The sequence below is a fragment of the Oryctolagus cuniculus genome, chromosome 14, assembly GCF_051225735.1.
Source record: "Oryctolagus cuniculus isolate XC-2025 breed Fujian yellow rabbit chromosome 14, ASM5122573v1, whole genome shotgun sequence".
Lineage (NCBI taxonomy): Eukaryota > Metazoa > Chordata > Mammalia > Lagomorpha > Leporidae > Oryctolagus > Oryctolagus cuniculus.
The window spans coordinates 913,523-933,198 of NC_142880.1; the positions used below are offsets into that span (position 1 = coordinate 913,523).

At 59.0% G+C, this 19,676-nt stretch overlaps 1 protein-coding gene across 3 annotated transcripts in view; it reads left to right on the forward strand.

Moving 5' to 3' along the window:
- The window catches only part of SV2C (synaptic vesicle glycoprotein 2C), a 103,486-nt gene that overhangs the window by 63,498 nt on the left and 20,312 nt on the right, over nucleotides 1-19,676 (forward strand). For all 3 annotated transcript variants that reach the window (XM_070056298.2, XM_089312878.1, XM_070056299.2), the window contains 2 exons: nucleotides 17,267-17,400; nucleotides 18,452-18,541. In XM_070056298.2, the coding sequence (XP_069912399.1) occupies nucleotides 17,267-17,400; nucleotides 18,452-18,541 (224 nt within the window). The remainder of the gene's footprint in view (nucleotides 1-17,266; nucleotides 17,401-18,451; nucleotides 18,542-19,676) is intronic.

Here is a 19,676-nt window from a genome sequence, read left to right on the forward strand (position 1 = left end):
ACAAACGTCACAGCATGGGAATGGAAGAACCAGAGCTTGCCCCTCAGTGCCACAGGGGCTGGTGCTGCTGACGCACCCTGAGGGAGGGCTCCGCAGCCCTCGAGGGCTGTGGGGTGGGCACAGGAGTCTGACCACAAGGGGGCTGTGGGGCAGGCGCGGGTGTCTGACCACGAGGGGGCTGTGGGGACAGAGGCAGGTGTCTGACCACGAGGGGGCTGTGGGGCGGGCGCGGGAGTCTGACCATGAGGCGGCTGTGGGGCAGGCGCGGGTGTCTGACCACGAGGGGGCTGTGGGGTGGGCACGGGAGTCTGACCACGAGGGGGCTGTGGGGCAGGCGTGGGTGTCTGACCACGAAGGGGCTGTGGGGCGGGCGCGGGAGTCTGACTGCGAGAGGGCTGTGGGGCGGGCGCAGGAGTCTGACCACGAGGGGGCTGTGGGGCGGGCGCAGGAGTCTGACCACGAGGGGGCTGCGGGGCGGGCGCGGTGTCTGACCACGAGGGGGCTGTGGGGCAGGCACGGGAGTCTGACCACGAGGGGGCTGTGGGGGCGCTGGCTGGGATCTGCGGCGAGGCTTCTGGGCCCGTGACTGAGCTGGGCGTGTGTTCACCGGTATTTTCCTGTAGACGTGGTTGTGATCATTGGTGCACTTCTGTTGATTTGCCCTCAATCCGTGTGGCACCCGAGCACAGCTCCCACTCCCTGCCCCAGGAGAGAAGCGGACACAGGAGTGAAGGAGACACGGAAGGCAGGGCGTGGTTGCACACGCACGCCCTCCTGCAGGTGGCTGTTTGCCGAGCAGGCTGTGGGGCAGCCGGCCTGTGTCAGCCGCGCTCACCATCACATCTGGCTCGCCAGGGGAGGCTGCAGCGCCATCTGCTGGGAGGGAAGAGGTCCATCTTGAGCTTTGAATTTTTTTTTTTTTTTTGACAGGCAGAGTGGACAGTGAGAGAGAGAGACAGAGAGAAAGGTCTTCCTTTGCCGTTGGTTCACCCTCCAATGGCCGCCGCGGTTGGCGCGCTGCGGCCGGCGCACCGCGCTGATCCGATGGCAGGAGCCAGGAGCCAGGTGCTTTTCCTGGTCTCCCATAGGGTGCAGGGCCCAAGCACCTGGGCCATCCTCCACTGCACTCCCTGGCCACAGCAGAGGGCTGGCCTGGAAGAGGGGCAACCGGGACAGAATCCGGCGCCCCTACCGGGACTAGAACCCGGTGTGCCGGCGCCGCTAGGCGGAGGATTAGCCTAGTGAGCCGCGGCGCCGGCCTGAGCTTTGAATTTAAGTCAGAATTTTTAAACGTTGTGGGGCAAAAGCAGATGTTATGTGTGCTAACAGTGGAACCACCCAAAGCCCGGCGCCATCAGTGTGAGCCTCTGGGGTCAGTGTGAAACAGGAGACTGCAGGTGGCTGAGGTTTTCCGAGTAGGTAACGGATCAGGCGGGAAACTCATGCTGAGTGCAGCGGAAGCTGACTGGTGACCGAGGGTGTGGGTGCTGGGGAGGGGAGGAGAGGAGGCGGCCTCGCAGCAGGGAGATCCATGGCGGGCTCCTGACATGGGCCGCCAGAGCTCGGGCTGTGACACTGCAGACTGCACAGCTCCTTAGGGCGCCCCTGAGTCCTGCACCTGTGACAACTCGTGTCAGCCGTGGGGCCGTCTGCTGCGTCTCGCATGTACCGAATAGCCGGCTGTTCGGCAGCTTTGTCAGTCTGCTGGGTTGACATCACAGAACCCCACAGTCCAGGGGCTCAGATCACACGCGTTGTTTCCGCAGTTCTGGCCCCTGGAACCAGAGGTTGGTTGCTTGGTGGGCTGGCTTGTGCTGAGTGCTCCCTGGCTTGATCGTAGCTGGGTCCCCAGCTGGTGTCCTAAACCCCTCCTCCTGTAATGCCAGGGCACACCCAGCAGCCCCATCTTAACTTAATTATCATTTTTTAAAAATTTTATTGATTTATTTATTGAAAGGCAGAGTTAGAGGGAGAGAGAGAGAGAGAGAAAGATCTTCCACCTGCTGGTTCACTCCTCAGACAGCCACAGGGCCAGTGCTGGGCCAGGCAGAAGTCTAGAGCCTGGAACTCCGTTGGGGTCTCCGTGTGGGTGGCAGGGGCCCAAGTACTTGGGCCATCTTCTGCTGCCTTCCCAGGTGCACGAGCAGGGAGCTGGATCAGAAGTGGAGTAACTGGGGCTCAAACCAGTGCCTCTATGTGATGTGGGTGCTGCCGGTGGCAGGTCAGCCTGCTATGCCACAACGCCAGGCCCAAATCTAATTTTGGTTGATTTTCTAAAATTAGTCACCTTGTTGTTACACTGCTAAGAAGGTAAAACTGCGCACTTGTAAAGGGCCGGGAACCGGGGCAAGAGGACAGCACCCCCACGTCACTCCCCGAGGCCGCTTCTCCATCGCCTGTGACTCAGCTCCCAGCGGGCGGTCAGAGCTGCTGTGTGTCTGGGGGGGTCAGGCTGGAAGCCCCTCCGTACATTTAGTTTACTCCGAGAGCAGGCTGTTATTTTAGTGCCCCCACACGGACAAGGGCTGTGTGCCAGAAGACACAGCCGATTTTACATCCTCCACGCCTACAAAGTTAAAGAAAAAGAGCACAGGGAATAAACTGGAAGATGTACGATGCGGTCTCATTATCCGTTCAGTATTCTGCTTTGGCTTTGAAAACTGTTGTGGCTGGCACTGAGCTTTGAGCTGGCTTGGGTAGCACTTTAATATTTAGGGCTTTTGAGTAGCTGTGTTAATACCAACGGCTGCTTTTGTTTGGTTAGTAAGACGACTAATTGTATTATTAGCATCTTTAATGAAACTATGGTGAGCATGTGTTTGTCTTGTTAAGGTGTCTGTTCATACCACTCTGTGCGGGGATGTGCCAACACCGTCTGGCACTGCCTTGCTGTGGTGTGCGGGTGCTCATGGGCCTGCGCCGTGTGCATGGTGTGATTTGAGGGCCCAGTGGAGCGCTGAGCTAGCCCGTGTGCATGGTGTGATTTGAGGGCCCAGTGGAGCGCTGAGCTAGCCCGTGTGCATGGTGTGATTTGAGGGCCCAGTGGAGCGCTGAGCTAGCCCGTGTGCATGGTGTGATTTGAGGGCCCAGTGGAGCGCAGAGCCCCAGCTGGGTGACTCCTCAGAGTCCCGGCCCTAGCTGTGCCGCAGCTCAGTCCTGTGCCGGGGCCCCGTGATGAGAGCTTTGCTCTCAGCGCTCAGCGTGCTCCTGGGGCGTGTGCCTGCCTGCCTGCCTGCCTGCCCGCCACGTGTTACTCTGAATGGTCCCCGTTCTCTTCCAAAGTCACTTCTCCCGAGCCTGTTCACCAGCTGTGAAGATCCAGCAGCTGCTGGCTTCATGCGTCCTGGCGATGGAGGACGTCGGCAGATGCCGGCCGTGCTGGCCCCGGCCTAACCGTCCGCGGATGCCCGCCCTGCGGCCCGGGGCCACGCACCATCCTTTTGATTCGGGATCTGTATTCCTTTAGCATAATCCTAGAAACTCCAAGGCTAACAGCGAATGAAATGCCCCCAGGCTATCATTTAGCTGGATTCCGTTCCTTGTGTTTTCCACAAGCACACGTTGCGCTTTAAGTCTCCGTGCTGAGATCTGCCGCTGAGGGGCCGTCTGGAAGTTGCAGTCGATCTGTGTTCCTAGAGTTGCCTCATTACTCATTTGTGCTGAGTAAGCATCCTGCAGAAACGGCCTCCAGGCTCACCAGGATCTACTATTCCTGTTTAAATTTCTTTATTTAATTTACGTGAAAGGCAGAGGGACAGAAATCTCCCCTCTGCCGATCCAGCCCCCAGAGGTCTGCGACAGCCCTGGGTGGGTCAGGGCAGGCGGACCAGGAATCCCATCTTCCAGGTCGTCCACGAGGGTGACAGGGACCCACTGCCTCGCACAGCTGACATCGTGGAAGCTGCGAAGGGAGACAGAGCCAGGACTGGAACCCAGGGACCCCAGGGTGGGGTGTGGGCGCCCGCCGCACCGAGTGCCGGCCCCACCCTTCTGCCTGCTTTTTAGGTGTGTTGCAGAGGTCACACTGCAAGAGAGGAACTGAGGAGCCGTGTGTCCACGGGGAGAGGCAGCAACAGTCTTCCCTGTGAGCCCTTGTGGAAGGCGGCTCCCCTGCCCCGCCTCAGGCAGCCCGTTCTGCACTGATTCAGACTGAGAGACCCGGGCACTGGACTGACCTCTGTGTTGGATTGAGAGGGTCTGAGAGACCCGGGCACTGGACTGACCTCTGTGTTGGATTGAGGGGGTCTGAGAGTCTTGGGCACTGGACTGACCTCTGTGTTGGATTGAGGGGGTCTGAGAGTCCCGGGCACTGGACTGACCTCTGTGTTGGATTGAGGGGGTCTGAGAGTCCCGGGCACTGGACTGACCTCTGTGTTGGATTGAGGGGGTCTGAGAGTCTTGGGCACTGGACTGACCTCTGTGTTGGATTGAGGGGGTCTGAGAGACCCAGGCGCTGGACTGACCTCTGTGTTGGATTGAGGGGGTCTGAGCGACCTGAGCACTGGACTGACCTCTGTGTTGGATTGAGAGGGTCTGTGAGACCCAGGCACTGGGACTGACCTCTGTGTTGGATTGAGGGGGTCTGAGAGACCCGGGCACTGGACTGACCTCTGTGTTGGATTGAGGGGGTCTGAGAGTCTCGGGCACTGGACTGACCTCTGTGTTGGATTGAGAGGGTCTGAGAGACCCAGGCACTGGACTGACCTCTGTGTTGGATTGAGAGGGTCTGAGCGACCTGGGCACTGGACTGACCTCTGTGTTGGATTGAGAGGGTCTGAGAGACCCAGACACTGGGACTGACCTCTGTGTTGGATTGAGGGGGTCTGAGAGACCCAGGCACTGGACTGACCTCTGTGTTGGATTGAGAGGGTCTGAGAGTCCCAAGCACTGGACTGACCTCTGTGTTGGATTGAGGGGTTCTAGAGGCCCAGGCACTGGACTGACCTCTGTGTTGGATTGAGGGGGTCTGAGAGACCCAGGCACTGGACTGACCTCTGTGTTGGATTGAGGGGGTCTGAGAGACCCAGGCACTGGACTGACCTCTGTGTTGGATTGAGGGGGTCTGAGAGACCCAGACACTGGACTGACCTCTGTGTTGGGTTGAGGGGGTCTGAGAGTCCTGGGCACTGTAGTCGATTCCTTCGTTGGACTGCAGCCGTCCGAGAGGCCTGGCGTGTAGGCGGCTGCATGGCTGTTCCGTGCAGCACTGAAGCAGGACACCCATCTCCCAGGGTGACCCAGACCTTGTGGGCAGGGGGCACAGCTTACGCCCCCTGAAGTCTCACTGGGTGTTTCCTCTCTTCGGTTTCTCTTTGTATAAAGAGACTTCCTGCCTTGCTCTCGAGAAGAGCAGCCACTGGCCTGTGGGCCAGGCGTGCCCCTCCGGTACCCTGGAAACACTTGGGTGACCCCACTGCTGTCCCTGAGGTCCTGCTGTTGCCTGGCCTGTTGTGGTTGTTGGCGACAGGCGTGTCACCTACAGACGCGAGGCCTGCTGTCCACCTCGGGGCGTCCCGAGGCAGGTGGGCGGGGCATGGACCACTGTAAAGGCTGCCTCTCGCCCTCATGCCTGCGTCCTGGGAAACAGCACCTGATGCCTAGGTCTCAGCTCCTTGTGCAGCTGCGGGGTGGTGAAGACGCAGGGGTGGGCCACTGCAGGTCCCGATTGTTCCTGGGGCACCCGTGCTGCTGGTCCAGGTAGCCACGTTGAGCACCACGGCCGTCACGCTTGCTCCCGCCTTGCGGATGAGGAGAGCGAGGGTCAGACCGAGGGAGCCCCTGCGTTCTGTCTGTGAGGCGGTGGCATCGGGCGCGCCCCACACCGACTCTGCAGCCCGGAGACAGGCATGCAGTCACCATGCGGGGAGACGTTCGCATCTGAGTTTCAGCAGCGTCTGTCTGTAGAGGCTGCGGCCCCACAGCTTCTCCTGAGACTGGTGCTGAGCACACCCGTGGTCCTCACTTGCCTGGGGAGGCTCTCAGATAAGGCACGGTGAGCTCTTGTAATGCCATGGCGAGAAGCAAGGAAGGGCTCTGGCAAGCAGGGGGTACCTCCTGCAGTGTCATGGCTTCTGTGCACTGCTGCTAAAAATATTGAAGGGGGCTGCGGTCATGTAGGCCACACCCCATTAACCAAGGCCGTGATGGATAGCTGAGAGCCGGCACTCACGGAATCAGTGGTGTGGCTTCAGTGTGGCTCCTTCCTTTCCTGTTCGTGTCCAGGAGTAGGAACCAGTGCATCTGGTGGTGGATCCCAGGAGACACAGGAACCAGTGCATCTGGTGGTGGATCCCAGGAGTAGGAACCAGTGCGTCTGGTGGTGGATCCCAGGAGACACAGGAACCAGTGAGTCTCGTGGTGGATCCCCGGAGATGTAGGAACCAGTGCATCTGGTGGTGGATCCCAGGAGACACAGGAACCAGTGCATCTGGTGGTGGATCCCAGGAGACACAGGAACCAGTGCGTCTGGTGGTGGATCCCAGGAGACACAGGAACCAGTGAGTCTGGTGGTGGATCCCAGGAGACACAGGAACCAGTGAGTCTGGTGGTGGATCCCAGGAGACACAGGAACCAGTGCGTCTGGTGGTGGATCCCAGGAGTAGGAACCAGTGCGTCTGGTGGTGGATCCCAGGAGACACAGGAACCAGTGCGTCTGGTGGTAGATCCCAGGAGTAGGAACCAGTGCATCTGATGGTAGATCCCAGGAGTAGGAACCAGTGCATCTGGTGGTGGATCCCAGGAGACGTAGGAACCAGGAGACGCAGGAACCAGTGCGTCTGGTGGTGGATCCCAGGAGACGCAGGAACCAGTGCATCTGGTGGTGGATCCCAGGAGTAGGAACCAGCGCATCTGGTGGTGGATCACAGGAGATGTAGGAACCAGTGCGTCTGGTGGTGGATCCCAGGAGACGCAGGAACCAGTGCATCTGGTGGTGGATCCCAGGAGTAGGAACCAGTGCGTCTGGTGGTGGATCCCAGGAGACGCAGGAACCAGTGCGTCTGGTGGTGGATCCCAGGAGTAGGAACCAGTACGTCTGGTGGTAGATCCTAGGAGTAGGAACCAGTGTGTCTGGTGGTAGATCCCAGGAGTAGGAACCAGTGTGTCTGGTGGTGGATCCCAGGAGACACAGGAACCAGTGCGTCTGGTGGTGGATCCCAGGAGTAGGAACCAGTGCGTCTGGTGGTGGATCCCAGGAGTAGGAACCAGTGCATCTGGTGGTGGATCCCAGGAGACGCAGGAACCAGTGCATCTGGTGGTGGATCCCAGGAGTAGGAACCAGCGCATTTGGTGGTGGATCCCAGGAGACGCAGGAACCAGTGTGTCTGGTGGTGGATCCCAGACCTAACGTCGGCCTGTGCATAAATGCGCTACAGGGCAATAGGGGAGTCTCCCTGCATGTCATTTAGCACTGTGCTACCCATCAAACTCTATTTTGGTTTAGTAATTGCGCATTAGTGATAATTAATTATGTCTGACTGTACAGTGCGTTTTGTGGGTGTTCAAGTGTGTGATGACAGTGATGAGCAGCTCAGTATAACTCCATCGCTTAGAAAGCTTGTGGTTGCAGCGTGTTGTTTTACCTACTTTAGAACTTGGGTTTGTTGCAGATGAGAGAATAATAAAATCACAAAAGTGTGATTCGTGTCTACACTGCATGAGACGGAATTCTGTGAGAAAGGGAGAGGAAGCTCAGATTCAAGGAGAGAAAGGGGCTGTGAGATGTCTCCTTGGGTCCAGTACTTGGCTGTGGTTTCAGGGGCGGGCGGCCGGCTGGGAATCTCGGTGGCCCCATTTTAAGGGTTTTAAGGAGTGCGAAGTGGTGTTGTTTAAAGACGGCGTGTTGTACAGGATGCTGGAGTCTGCCTTTGCGATGGCTGTTTCCAGAGCCACGAGGGAAGTATCAGTTTGGGGGTAGTAGAGGGGCGTGACTTCCCAGAAGTCTGTGCGAGACTCACTGTCCCTGAACCGGGAGAGTGGCAGGGCTGTTCTCCAGGGTGGTGCCGGCGTCCCACACGCGGACCAGTTTTGCTTTTTAATTGTATTTAAGGTATACAAGTCTCACAGATTTCATATATATGTATTTAGGAACGTAGTGGTACTCCCCACCCGGCCCTCCCTCCCACTCATGCTCCAACCCTTCTTCCTCCTCCCTCTCCCATTCCCACTCCTAATTTTTACAAAGATCTGCCTTCAGTTTACTTAATGACCGTACAGTTGACTGGGGAAAGAGTTCCACAAATAGTATGAGGGAAAACACTGAGGAGCAGTTTGGGTCTCGCTGCTGCACTTGCAGTCCAGCTCCCTGGTACAGTGTCTGGGAAAGCAGCGGGGGATGGCCATGTTCGTGGGCGCCTGCACCCGTGTGGGAGACCTGGAGGAAGCCCCTGGATCTTGGCAGCAGCCGCTTGGGAAGTGGCCCAGCACGTAGAAGATCGGTCTCTGTGTCTTTCAAATACGAAACACATATTTTTGAAAGCTTACAGAAAATGAGTAGTATGAAAAAATGCATGGATTCAGAATATTCTTTGCACAAAAATAATCTTCAGTTCCATCTTCCACAGACTTCCTGACGCCACTCTTGTGCCCTCCCCACCACATCTCCCATCCCAGAAAGCTCAGCGTTTGCTCCAGGCCGGCTTCTTTGTGAAACAAAATGTTTCCGAGTTTCGTAACATCATCCAGTTAGTCCTTTCAGCTGTGCCTATGGGCGTAATTAATAATTAATTTACAGACTGTTATCCTCACGTATCACAAGAAAAACACCCTCTTCGTACTGTAAGAGGGAAACTGCTGTGGGATCGTCCCGTGAACCACCACTGTCACCAGACTTGGTGGGAGGTGGAGGTGTGCTGTGTCTTTGGGTCTCCTGGTCAGTGCCTGCCATGCCCCCTCCCCTCCAGGCCTCGGGGATGCCCGTGAGAGCTGTCCCAGCGGCCGGACAGAGCGAGCCCTGGCCCAGGCCTTGCTCCACCGCCACGTTTGTCCTCAGGGCTGCACCGCCTGCGGTGACCCTGCTCTTCCAGGAATTAGCTGCCTGCTTCCGCTGCGGTCTCCCTGTGGGGCCGTGGTCTCCCTGTGGGGCGGCAAGTCAGATGCAGCCGTGCGCAGACGCCCAAGGTGAAGGACGCGGCGTGCTGGCAGCTTGCGGTGAGCCAGGGTTCAGATCCCAGACTCCTGGTGAACGGAGCTCCTGTCCCCCCCACCCCAGGACCTGCTGCATTTCCTCCTGACCGCTTCCTGTGGGGACTGTGCAAGGTCCAGTGCCAGCTGTCTTCTCGTGTTGACGCTGGGCTGCTTTACTGTCTCTGCAGTTCTCTCGTTCTGCTTGTGTGTGCCACGAGCTCGTGTGCTGTTTGCGTAGCCGGGAAGCAGCCACGCTGCTGTTTGAGAGTAAAGGGAATTGGCTGAGAGGACTCCAGGCAGGTGCACGTGGACCCCGGGGTGGCCGTGACTCCATGGGCCCCCCACACCCGCGTGCTCTGTTCTGTGTGTGCTGCTCTGGTCCTGACCACCTCTCGTACCCTGAGGACAGCACTAGCCACTCGTTTCTCTTGGCCACACTGACCGGGTGTGTGTTTGGATGTGAGCGAGCTTTTCTCCTGCCAGATGATGAGACCAGGGCGTGGTCTTACCACAGTGAGAGCTGTACATCAGGTTCACCCCTAGCGATACCCTCCCTGCATTTGAAAATTAGACACAAGAGATACCTTCCTAAGCACTTCGAGTGTCCTGGACAAACTCATTTTACGGGCACCTGCGAGTGGGCTCTTGGTTCCATCAGCATTTATTGAGGGCCTCCTCTGGCTGACGGTACCCTGCAGATAAGTAAGAACGGCTCCTGCCTGAAGAACCAGCTTGCGCACTAGTCATCCGTCCCTCTCTGGCGTGGGCTTCCTCTGTGTCTGGGCCCTCGTGAGGGCCGTGGAAATGCAGGACAACAAGACAGCTCAGTCTGGGGAATTTCTTTCACTTCGTCAAGGAATTTACAGACACGCAGAGTGTTCCTTGGGGGCCGTTGATAGTGAGCTCTGCTGGCCATGGGAGACTCCAGAGTGTCTTTGCAAAGGAATTCAGTGAGGGGTGTAGCGATGGACTTCAGAGGTGAGGCAGGGGATGGGTTGGGGGACAGGAAGTTGGTCTTCTGGGGCCTGTGGCCGCACAAGAAACGTGGGCTCTGCTCTCAGGACGAGCGCAGACCCCTGCAAGGCTTCAAGCCATGAGTGCACTGAGCTGGCTTTCGTGGTGGGATGAGCTGAAGGCGCCGGAAGACAGAGCCGGCTGAGTGCAAGCCGAGAGTCGCCTGGTGAGGAGTGTTAGGGTCTTTGACCAGCAGGGCTCGCCAGTCGGCGGAGGGGAAAGCCGCAGTGGGCCAGCTGTCAGCCCTTGGGTTGTGCTGTGCACAGTCAAGGCCGCAGGACACAGGCGGTGAGCACAGTGTGAATGCTCCAGTATTTCAGCGGACAGCGGACAGGTCACACCCACTGTGTGTCGGCCCTGACAGGTGACCGTCGGAGGGCGCGAAGAGAGCTGGTGTAGGAGCAGTACAGGAAGGAGACTTGAGTCCACAGGGGCGGGCTGGACGCTCGCTGTGGGGTTGGGAGAGCAGAGGCTGGCTCCACATCTCTGGTTGGACGGCTCTGGGGCTGGTCAGGTCACTGCGGGAGCCCAGGTGTTGGGGACACAACCAATGGCACCAAACTGAGGAACCTGAGGTAGCCTGGGCGACGTTCTCTTGGTGGGATGAGCCGGGTCTGCTGGGGCCTATGGCCAGCCCTCTCCGTCCATGCACTCATGCCCTTGTGTGAGGCAGAGACCAGAGACGAGAGCCCCAGGTCATCATGGCTCATGAGTGTTCCACTCGTTATTGTGGAATTTCTCTGACATCCGTGACAAAACTGCAAGGGCCATTTGGGGCCTGAGTTATGAGCAGAGCCGCTGTTTGAGTTGTCAAGGGGTCAGGGGTCAGTGATTTGTTCTGGGTCAGAGACCGCAGGACAGGAAGTGGGGCCAGAAGAGAAGCAAGTTGGAGAGGTCACAGTTAGCAGAGGTAACTCTGGGCCGCCCTCTGCTGTCTGAAGGTGGGAAATGTCGTGTCAGCCCCCTAGCTGTGCTCCTGCCCTCTGCTGTCTGAAGGTGGGAAATGTGTCAGCCCCCTAGCTGCTCCCTCCTGCCCTCTGCTGTCTGAAGGTGGGAAATGTCGTGTCAGCCCCCTAGCTGCTCCCTCCTGCCCTCTGCTGCCCCAGTGGGGAACGTCGTGTCAGCCTCCTAGCTGCTCACTCCAGAGGAGAAAACCCCACCTGACAGTGGTTCCAGTTTGGGGTGTTTGTCCTGAATCACAAAGCTCTTCTGGGAATGACAGATCTCCAGTGAGGGCTTGTAGAGGACACATAGACACAGCGAAAACAAAAGTTGATCTGGAAGCAAACAGGCCTGCAGAGCCGTCCAGAACACGTGTGTGTGTGTGTGTGTGTGTGTGTGTGTGTGTGTGTATTTCATTTGAAAGCAGATTGCCTGAGTTGCTAAGCTGTGGAATCATCGCTGTTAATTTGCTCAAAGTCCTCTCCCAAATGTTGTACACCTGTGTCTGAATTAACTGCTGTTTTCAGGGGTGTTGTTCTGGTCAGTATTTTCTTTTGGATGGTTCTGTTTCCTGTCATAGATCCATAATCAGAAGAGATTTCTTAGGACCCACTCTGGGGATTGAGGTCAGAACTAGAAAGAACCTTAACCCCAGAGGAGCTTTCAAGTCTGTTCGCCAAGTTTCCACCTCATGTGAAAATTCCTAGTATTTACTTTTGTTTGCTTCTCAGTCTCTTAAGACTGAATTATATGGCTGGCGCTGCGGCTCACTTGGCTAATCCTTCACCTGTGGCACCGGCACACCAGGTTCTAGTCCCAGTTGGGGTGTTGGATTCTGTCCCAGTTGCTCCTCCTCCAGGCCAGCTCTCTGCTGTGGCCCGGGAGTGCAGTGGAGGATGGCCCAAGTGCTTGGGCCCTGCACCCACATGGGAGACCAGGAGGAAGCACCTGGCTCCTGGCTTCAGATTGGTGCATCACACCGACCGCAGTGAGCTGGCCGTGGCAGCCATTGGAAGGTGAACCAATAGAAAAGGAAGACCTTTCTCCCTCCCTCCCTCCCTCCCTCCCTCTCTCTCTCCCCCCCTCTCCCTCTCTCCCTCTCTCCCTCTCACCCTCTCTCTCACTGTCTAACTCTGCCTGCCAAAAAAAAAAGACAATTATATTCACAAAATGAAGATAATTATTTGTTGTTATTTATGCATGGACATCAGCTTATCTAAGTTGAGATAGAAGTGCCTAAGTGTATATGGACATGTCAATCTACATTTCCTCTAAAAGAGGTGGGTGTGTGAGTAAAGTAGAGCAAGGAGCTTAGTGACTGCCCGTGTGTACTGTAAGATAAGTAGGAGTTCACATAGCACGGATCTGCACACGTACACTGGCTCTGCGTGCACCCACGATGCCAGCGCCATGGCGTGGGGAGAATGTGGCCATCCTGTAGGATCTTGTGGGGTTGCTTCGCATCAGCATTTTTGACGAAGTTCTGACTGACCCGTGTCACTGTAGCATTATTGCTGCAGCCATGTCTACAGGAGAGGACACAGGGCCTCTGTGGAGAGGAGAGAGCCCACGTGACACCGTACTTGTTTCTCACGCCAGCTCTTTTGAGGTCCTGGAGCGCGTGGTTTCTCTAGCGGAGCTGAGGCAGTCTCGTGTGCTGGCCCAGGTTCTCTTTCTGGAAGAGTCCCCTCGTTTGCACTTTGCGTATCTGGAGATATCAGAATAACTAGCCCATGAAATAAAGCCGTGAATTCATGACTTTCAGAAGCTGCCAGGAAATTTGCTTATTCAGACATGGTCCGTCACAGTTCGGGAAGCCAGGGGCATCAGGTGCCTTCCTTCCTCCTGCCGTCGGTCGCTGGCTCTGTGCCTTCCAGGTGACAGGGTGGAAAGTAGCAGGGAAGGCCAGCCTGCTGCCCAGAGCCGCACTGAGACTGGAGTTTAACTTCCGCCTCCGGTCGTGCAGGGAGAGCCCTGCCGACTTTCCATGCTGATCTCTGTGTCTGCACAGTTAAATAAATAAATCTTTTATGAGTATGTAAGTTAGAAGTTTAACTTAAAAAGTAAATCAAGGTTATTCTGCTGTTTAGATTTAGAAAAGGGATTCCAGAGAAGACGTGGGTCCCTCTGGTCATGGTAGCCTGTGCTTATTCTGCATGTGCTCATTGTGTGTTTGTGTGAGAGAGAGGGTGGGGGGGAGGGGGAGAGGGAGAGGGAGAGAGAAATGGCACTTCCTCTGGGCCAGCACTTGCCGCGGGCCCTAGGGAGATGTTGGAGAGCAGGGAGCGGCACGGGTGTAAACAGGCAGAAGCGAAGGCATACGACATGATAGCGTTAGATCAGGACGGGTGTGCTGAGATGGAAAACAGCGTCCGTGGTGCAGAAGCGGGGGCTTCAGCGTGTCAGGGGGCTGAGCTCAGACGGGGGAGCCCCACCTGCCAGGGGGCTGAGCTCAGACGGGGGAGCCCCACCTGCCAGGGGGCTGAGCTCAGACGGGGGAGCCGCACCTGCCAGGGGCTGAGCTCAGACGGGGGAGCCCCACCTGCCAGGGGGCTGAGCGCAGACGGGGGAGCCCCACCTGCCAGGGGGCTGAGCTCAGTCGGGGGAGCCCCACCTGCCAGGGGGCTGAGCGCAGACGGGGGAGCCGCACCTGCCAGGGGGCTGAGCGCAGACGGGGGAGCCCCACCTGCCAGGGGGCTGAGCTCAGACGGGGGAGCCGCACCTGCCAGGGGCTGAGTGCTCAGACGGGGGAGCCGCACCTGCCAGGGGGCTGAGCGCAGACGGGGGAGCCGCACCTGCCAGGGGGCTGAGCGCAGACGGGGGAGCCCCACCTGCCAGGGGCTGAGTGCTCAGACGGGGGAGCCGCACCTGCCAGGGGGCTGAGCGCAGACGGGGGAGCCGCACCTGCCAGGGGGCTGAGCGCAGACGGGGGAGCCGCACCTGCCAGGGGGCTGAGCGCAGACGGGGGAGCCCCACCTGCCAGGGGCTGAGCTCAGACGGGGGAGCCGCACCTGCCAGAGCCCCACCTGCCAGGGGCTGAGCTCAGACGGGGGAGCCCCACCTGCCAGGGGGCTGAGCGCAGACGGGGGAGCCCCACCTGCCAGACCCTCGGGAGCTGGCACTGAGGACAGATCCCCTCTTGCTCCAGCATCTGTAGGAGGGTTGACAAGTACAGCAAACAAGGAGCAGCTTCCGTCGCTAAGATCGCGTTAAGCATCGAGCTCAGGTCCGTGGGACTGTGCCGCGTGGGCAAGGGCGTGTGGGAGGAAGCTCGGAGGCGTGGCTGGAGTTTGTTTGCTTGGACTTCAGGTGTTCGCGTGTCTTCCCAGTGCATGTGGAGCTGTGAGGACTGGGGAGTGCAGTGCGGGGACCAGAGGGGTAGGGCAGCCGAGACGCTGTCCCTCGGGGCCCACGTCAGCTGGTACCACTGCCACAGGGCTGTGGGCGTGGAGTTGCTGGTGGTGGGACCATGGTGGCTGTGAGCCAGGAGGTCCTGCGTTGGGTTGGAGCACAGATCTCCGGGGGTTGGTGGTGCTGAGACAGGGAGGAGAGACGCGAGTGTGTGTGGGATCGGATGTCTGTAGGCAGTTGCTTTGGGATGCCACCGGGCCTCTGTGAGATGTGCGTGGGCTGGCGCAGGTATGCAGAGCCCTGGAAGGAAAGAAGGGCTGCTTCCATGGGCCGTGGAGGGCACCTGGGGGGAACCTGCAGCCAGAGGAGGAAACTAATGGCCTGTGAGGTCTGCCCACTTTTGGGGGACAAACAGGGGAGCTGGCTGGGGTTAACCGGGGGAAACCAGTGGGGCAAGAGAGAAGCATGTTTTCCATAGCAGGGAAGGAGCAGCCACCAGCATGGCTTGGTGCTTGAGGAAGATGAGGGTGGCGAGGCGATGGGGACCTCGACCAGCCCCACTCCTGTGGAATTCTGGGACAGAAGCCTGCTTGGGTGGCCGTGTGGAGTGGCTGCTGTGGACGCTCCTCTGCCTCGCCGTGGTGTGGAGGCGGGCGAAGGAGGCCGTGTGGCTGCAGAGGCAGGTGTATCGGGCTGTGGGGGTCCACATGCAGGAGACCCACCCCACCCCACCGCCACCGCCACTCTGCGAGAACCCACTGGGAGGGTTGGCCAGGGGCAGGAGAGAAGTAGGGTGGATGCCAGCCCACGCGCAGGGGGTCAGAGGGCAGCGCAGACAGCTTGTCTGTTCTAAGCCCTGGGAACGCAGACCAGACAGGTGTCAGGGTGGACAGGTTCAAGGCTGAGGAAGTGGTATGCCTGTTGTTCTGTCTGTTCAAAGTAGCAGGCAGTGAAGACCAGCACTGTGGTGCAGTGGGCTAAGCGGCTGCCTGCAGCACCGGCATCCCTGAGTGCCGGTTCAAGTCCCAGCTGCTGCACTTCTGGTCCAGCTCCCTGCTAATGCACCTGGGAGAGCAGTGGAAGATGACCCAAGTCCTTGGGCCCTGCACCCACGTGGGAGACGTGGAAGAAGCTCCTGGTTCCTGGCTTCGGATCAGCTCAGCTCCAGCTGTTGTGGCCATTTGGGAACTGAACACGCAGATGGAAGCGCGCTCGCGCGCTCTCTCTCTCTCTCTCTCTCTCTGTCTGTGTCTCTGTCTCTACCTGTCTCTGTAGCTCTTTCATATAAATACAATAAATCTTTAAAAATGCAGAGTAAGATCAATTGCAAGAAGTTGGCTTGGCTGCTGCGATTTGGGGAAGAATGGACAAAGGGGGTAGAGTGGTCTCAGAGACCGAGCGAAAGCGTCTTGCAAATAAACGGAAGGAGTGGGGGGCGGAGGTCAGCACGGCTGCCCCTCAGCCCCTCCGCCCTCTTCTCCTGAGTGGGGCAGTGGTAGGGGCCAGGCCCATTAAAAAGCCCTGCTGCGTATGCATCCCGCAGACCAGGCGTGAGGCCTGCGGGTGCACTTCCTGCTCCTGGCCTGCTGTCGCCTGTGTTCCTGACTCCCGAGAGATTGCAGCTTCCTCTTCCTTACCGCGGGAGCAGCCACGTGCCCTGAGGCGGGTGGGTGATCACCCCGGCGGTCCTCATGGGCTCCGTACACGAAGTTCCCAGGAAACCGAGGCGAAGGCAGCACGCCCCAGGTGGGGAGGGTGGGTGTGCACACGCGGGGCTGCGTCTCCTGGCCTGGCGTGGACCTGGGTGCCGTGGCACTGGGGAAACCGCGTCACCCGCACAGTCGCGCTCGTCCCCGGTGGACTCGAATTCCTCCAGCCCTCCTGGGGTCGCGGAGCCGGCCTGACTGCTCATGAAGAGTCGCAGACGCCGGGCTGTGGGTGGCCGCCCGTCACTCCTCCGTGCCTCCCTGCATCTCTGTGTCGTTGGTGGTGTTTGATGCACCAGAGAATTCCCGTTTAGGTTTGCTCTCTGCCAGTTCATGTTCATGCGAGCAATGGCTGCCTCCCAGCTCCTGGCGGGGGCTGCACCTGCGTCTGGCGTTCGTTTCTATTGTGGTGTGGTGAAGCATGTGGCTTTGTAGGGCACAGCAAGCAAACCACAGTTTCTGAGAGCTGTGCTGGCCGGGAGCTGAGTGGAGTGTGGGGAGGGGCTGTGGGCCTCTCAGCGAGAAGCAGGGCCAGCAGGAGGCCCCGGGAGAGGGGAGGCAAGGAGGGGGCATCTTGACCAGTCTGCCGCTCTGCCCCCTTGGCCAGCTTCCTTGATTCCCTCCCAGTTGGGGGCCAGCGACACAGAGCCCCTGGAGGCCTGACCCAAGGGACACCTCTCAGCCCTCAGCAGGGCAGGAGGGAGCAGAGCCTCAGTGCCCTGTGCCCTGGGAGGACTCACTGTCCTGTGCCCTGGGAGGACCTCCCTGCCCTGTGCCCTGGGAGGACTCAGTGCCCTGTGCCCTGGGAGGACCTCAGTGCCCTGTGCCCTGGGAGGACTCAGTGCCCTGTGCCCTGGGAGGACCTCACTGTCCTGTGCCCTGGGAGGACCTCCCTGCCCTGTGCCCTGGGAGGACCTCACTGTCCTGTGCCCTGGGAGGACTCAGTGTCCTGTGCCCTGGGAGGACCTCCCTGCCCTGTGCCCTGGGAGGACCTCACTGTCCTGTGCCCTGGGAGGACTCAGTGCCCTGTGCTCTGGGAGGACCTCACTGTCCTGTGCCCTGGGAGGACCTCCCTGCCCCCACGTTCCCCGGGAGGACCCCTCCCCTCACTGCTTTCTGCCCTTCTGCAGGGTGGAGCTTCAGCATGGGCTCGGCCTACCAGTTCCACAGCTGGCGCGTGTTTGTCATCGTCTGCGCCCTGCCCTGCGTGTGCTCCGTGGTGGCACTCACCTTCATGCCTGAAAGCCCGCGCTTCCTGTTGGAGGTAACACTGGTCCCGCACACCGCTGCCTGCTTTCTGCCTGTGGGGCTGGCGCATTCTCCCTTCTGATCCTGGCGCTGTGGAGCGCGGGGGCCCTGGACGCACGCATTCTGCAGCCCGTGTATGGGAGCTGCCGCAGCAGAAGTTCTAATCTGCCTGGTGGCTGACTCTGCTCCTTGAACAGAGTGTGGCTCAGATATTTACACAGATTCAGGCACCCACAGGCCCCCTCTTGAGGTCCAGCAGCTGTGAACTGCTGCTGTTTTCAGTGTTGTCAAGACTCACATATTCCCAGAGGCCTGCACCTAGAGACACCTGCACAGGGACAGCTGTCTGACCTGAGGCTGGGGGCTGTGAGCTCAGGGGTCTCTGTGCACTAGAGATACCTGCACGGGGACAGCTGTCTGACCTGAGGCTGGGGGCTGTGAGCTCAGGGGTCTCTGTGCACTAGAGATACCTGCACGGGGACAGCTGTCTGACCTGAGGCTGGGGGCTGTGGAGGGTGAGGGTCTCTGTGCGCTAGAGACACCTGCACGGGGACAGCTGTCTGGCCTGAGGCTGGGGGCTGTGAGCTCAGGGGTCTCTGTGCGCTAGAGACACCTGCACGGGGACAGCTGTCTGACCTGAGGCTGGGGGCTGTGAGCTCAGGGGTCTCTGTGCGCTAGAGACACCTGCATGGGGACAGCTGTCTGACCTGAGGCTGGGGGCTGTGAGCTCAGGGGTCTCTGTGCACTAGAGATACCTGCACAGGGACAGCTGTCTGACCTGAGGCTGGGGGCTGTGGAGGGTGAGGGTCTCTGTGCACTAGAGATACCTGCACGGGGACAGCTGTCTGACCTGAGGCTGGGGGCTGTGGAGGGTGAGGGTCTCTGTGCACTAGAGATACCTGCACAGGGACAGCTGTCTGACCTGAGGCTGGGGGCTGTGAGCTCAGGGGTCTCTGTGCACTAGAGACACCTGCATGGGGATAGAGGTCTGGCCTGGGGCTGGGGGCTGTGGAGGGTAGAGGGTCTGTTTTACCCCCAGTGTCTCACTCTCCACTCTCATCTCTTAGGTTGGAAAGCATGACGAGGCCTGGATGATCCTAAAGTTAATTCACGACACCAACATGCGCGCACGCGGCCAGCCCGAGAAGGTCTTCACGGTGAGTTTGCCACGACCGTGATGCTGTGGGCTACGTGGGCCCCGTGGCCTCTGACACACCCTCGGCTCTGCCCTCGTGGCATCCTGCCTCTGTAGCCACCACGTAAGCAAAGGAGGCCTGTGTTCCAGTGAATGGTACCCATAGCTGCCCCAGCTGCCGGCGCCCGTGCCTCCCTGGAACCAGGCTGTGACCTGTGAAGTGGCAGCACCGGCTGAGGCGGGCTCAGGACGCAGCAGGGGGCCCTTTCTGGCTCTGTTGAGCCCTCTCTGCCCTCCACTCCCCGCAAACTTCTTTGCACGCAGGACTCAGCCTGGGGTCCACGTCCCCGAGTCTCCCAGGGGAAGCACATGTGTCTGGCTCGGCTCTGCCACTGGCTCAGCGACCTGAGCAGGTAACTTCTGGACTCTGAGCTCCAGGTCCTCACGGCACATAGCTACAGCAACACCTCAGGGATGCCGCTGACCGACACGCGAGGTGGTGACACGGGGCACAGTGGCTTTACACCAGCGTCACGTGTGGCAGTGACATCACACACCCAGCTTACCTGACGTACGTTCTGAGTTCTCCATAGACAGCGAGCGTTCCATGCCCAGCCCTGAGTGTCTACAGGTGTGTGCAGGTGCACAGGGGGTGAGTGCGGTACCGAGGGCAGCCGTGCTCCAGGCTAGACCGATGGCCTGCGGCCTCCAGCTTCCTGAACTCCAGGGGCATCCTGGGGACCATCCACTGCCCCTGAGCTGCCGGACCATCTTCCAGGAGCCCTGGCTCAAGCCTCACCAAGAAGTGCCTGCCTACCCCGAGACGTGTAGGAGAGGAACCCGGGCCCTAGGCATCTTGTGCTGTGAGAGTGCATGGGCCGGGCAGGCCTCAAGAGGGCGCCCTTGCTCCCAACCCAGGGCAGTCCGTCCCCTAGGGAGGAAGCAGACGTTCATCTCTCTTGGAGCAGCCCAGGAAGGCAGCCCCACGGGACTTTCTGGAAAGTGAAACTCGTCACATCTACCTCAAGATGAGACCGAACCGAGTGAGCGTGCGGCTTCCTACCAACCTGCTCTCAGGGTAATAGCAGATATGAAAGAAGCATCAAAAAAATTTTTGGAAAAAAATTAAAAATTACCAGTTTTTTACATTCTACAAC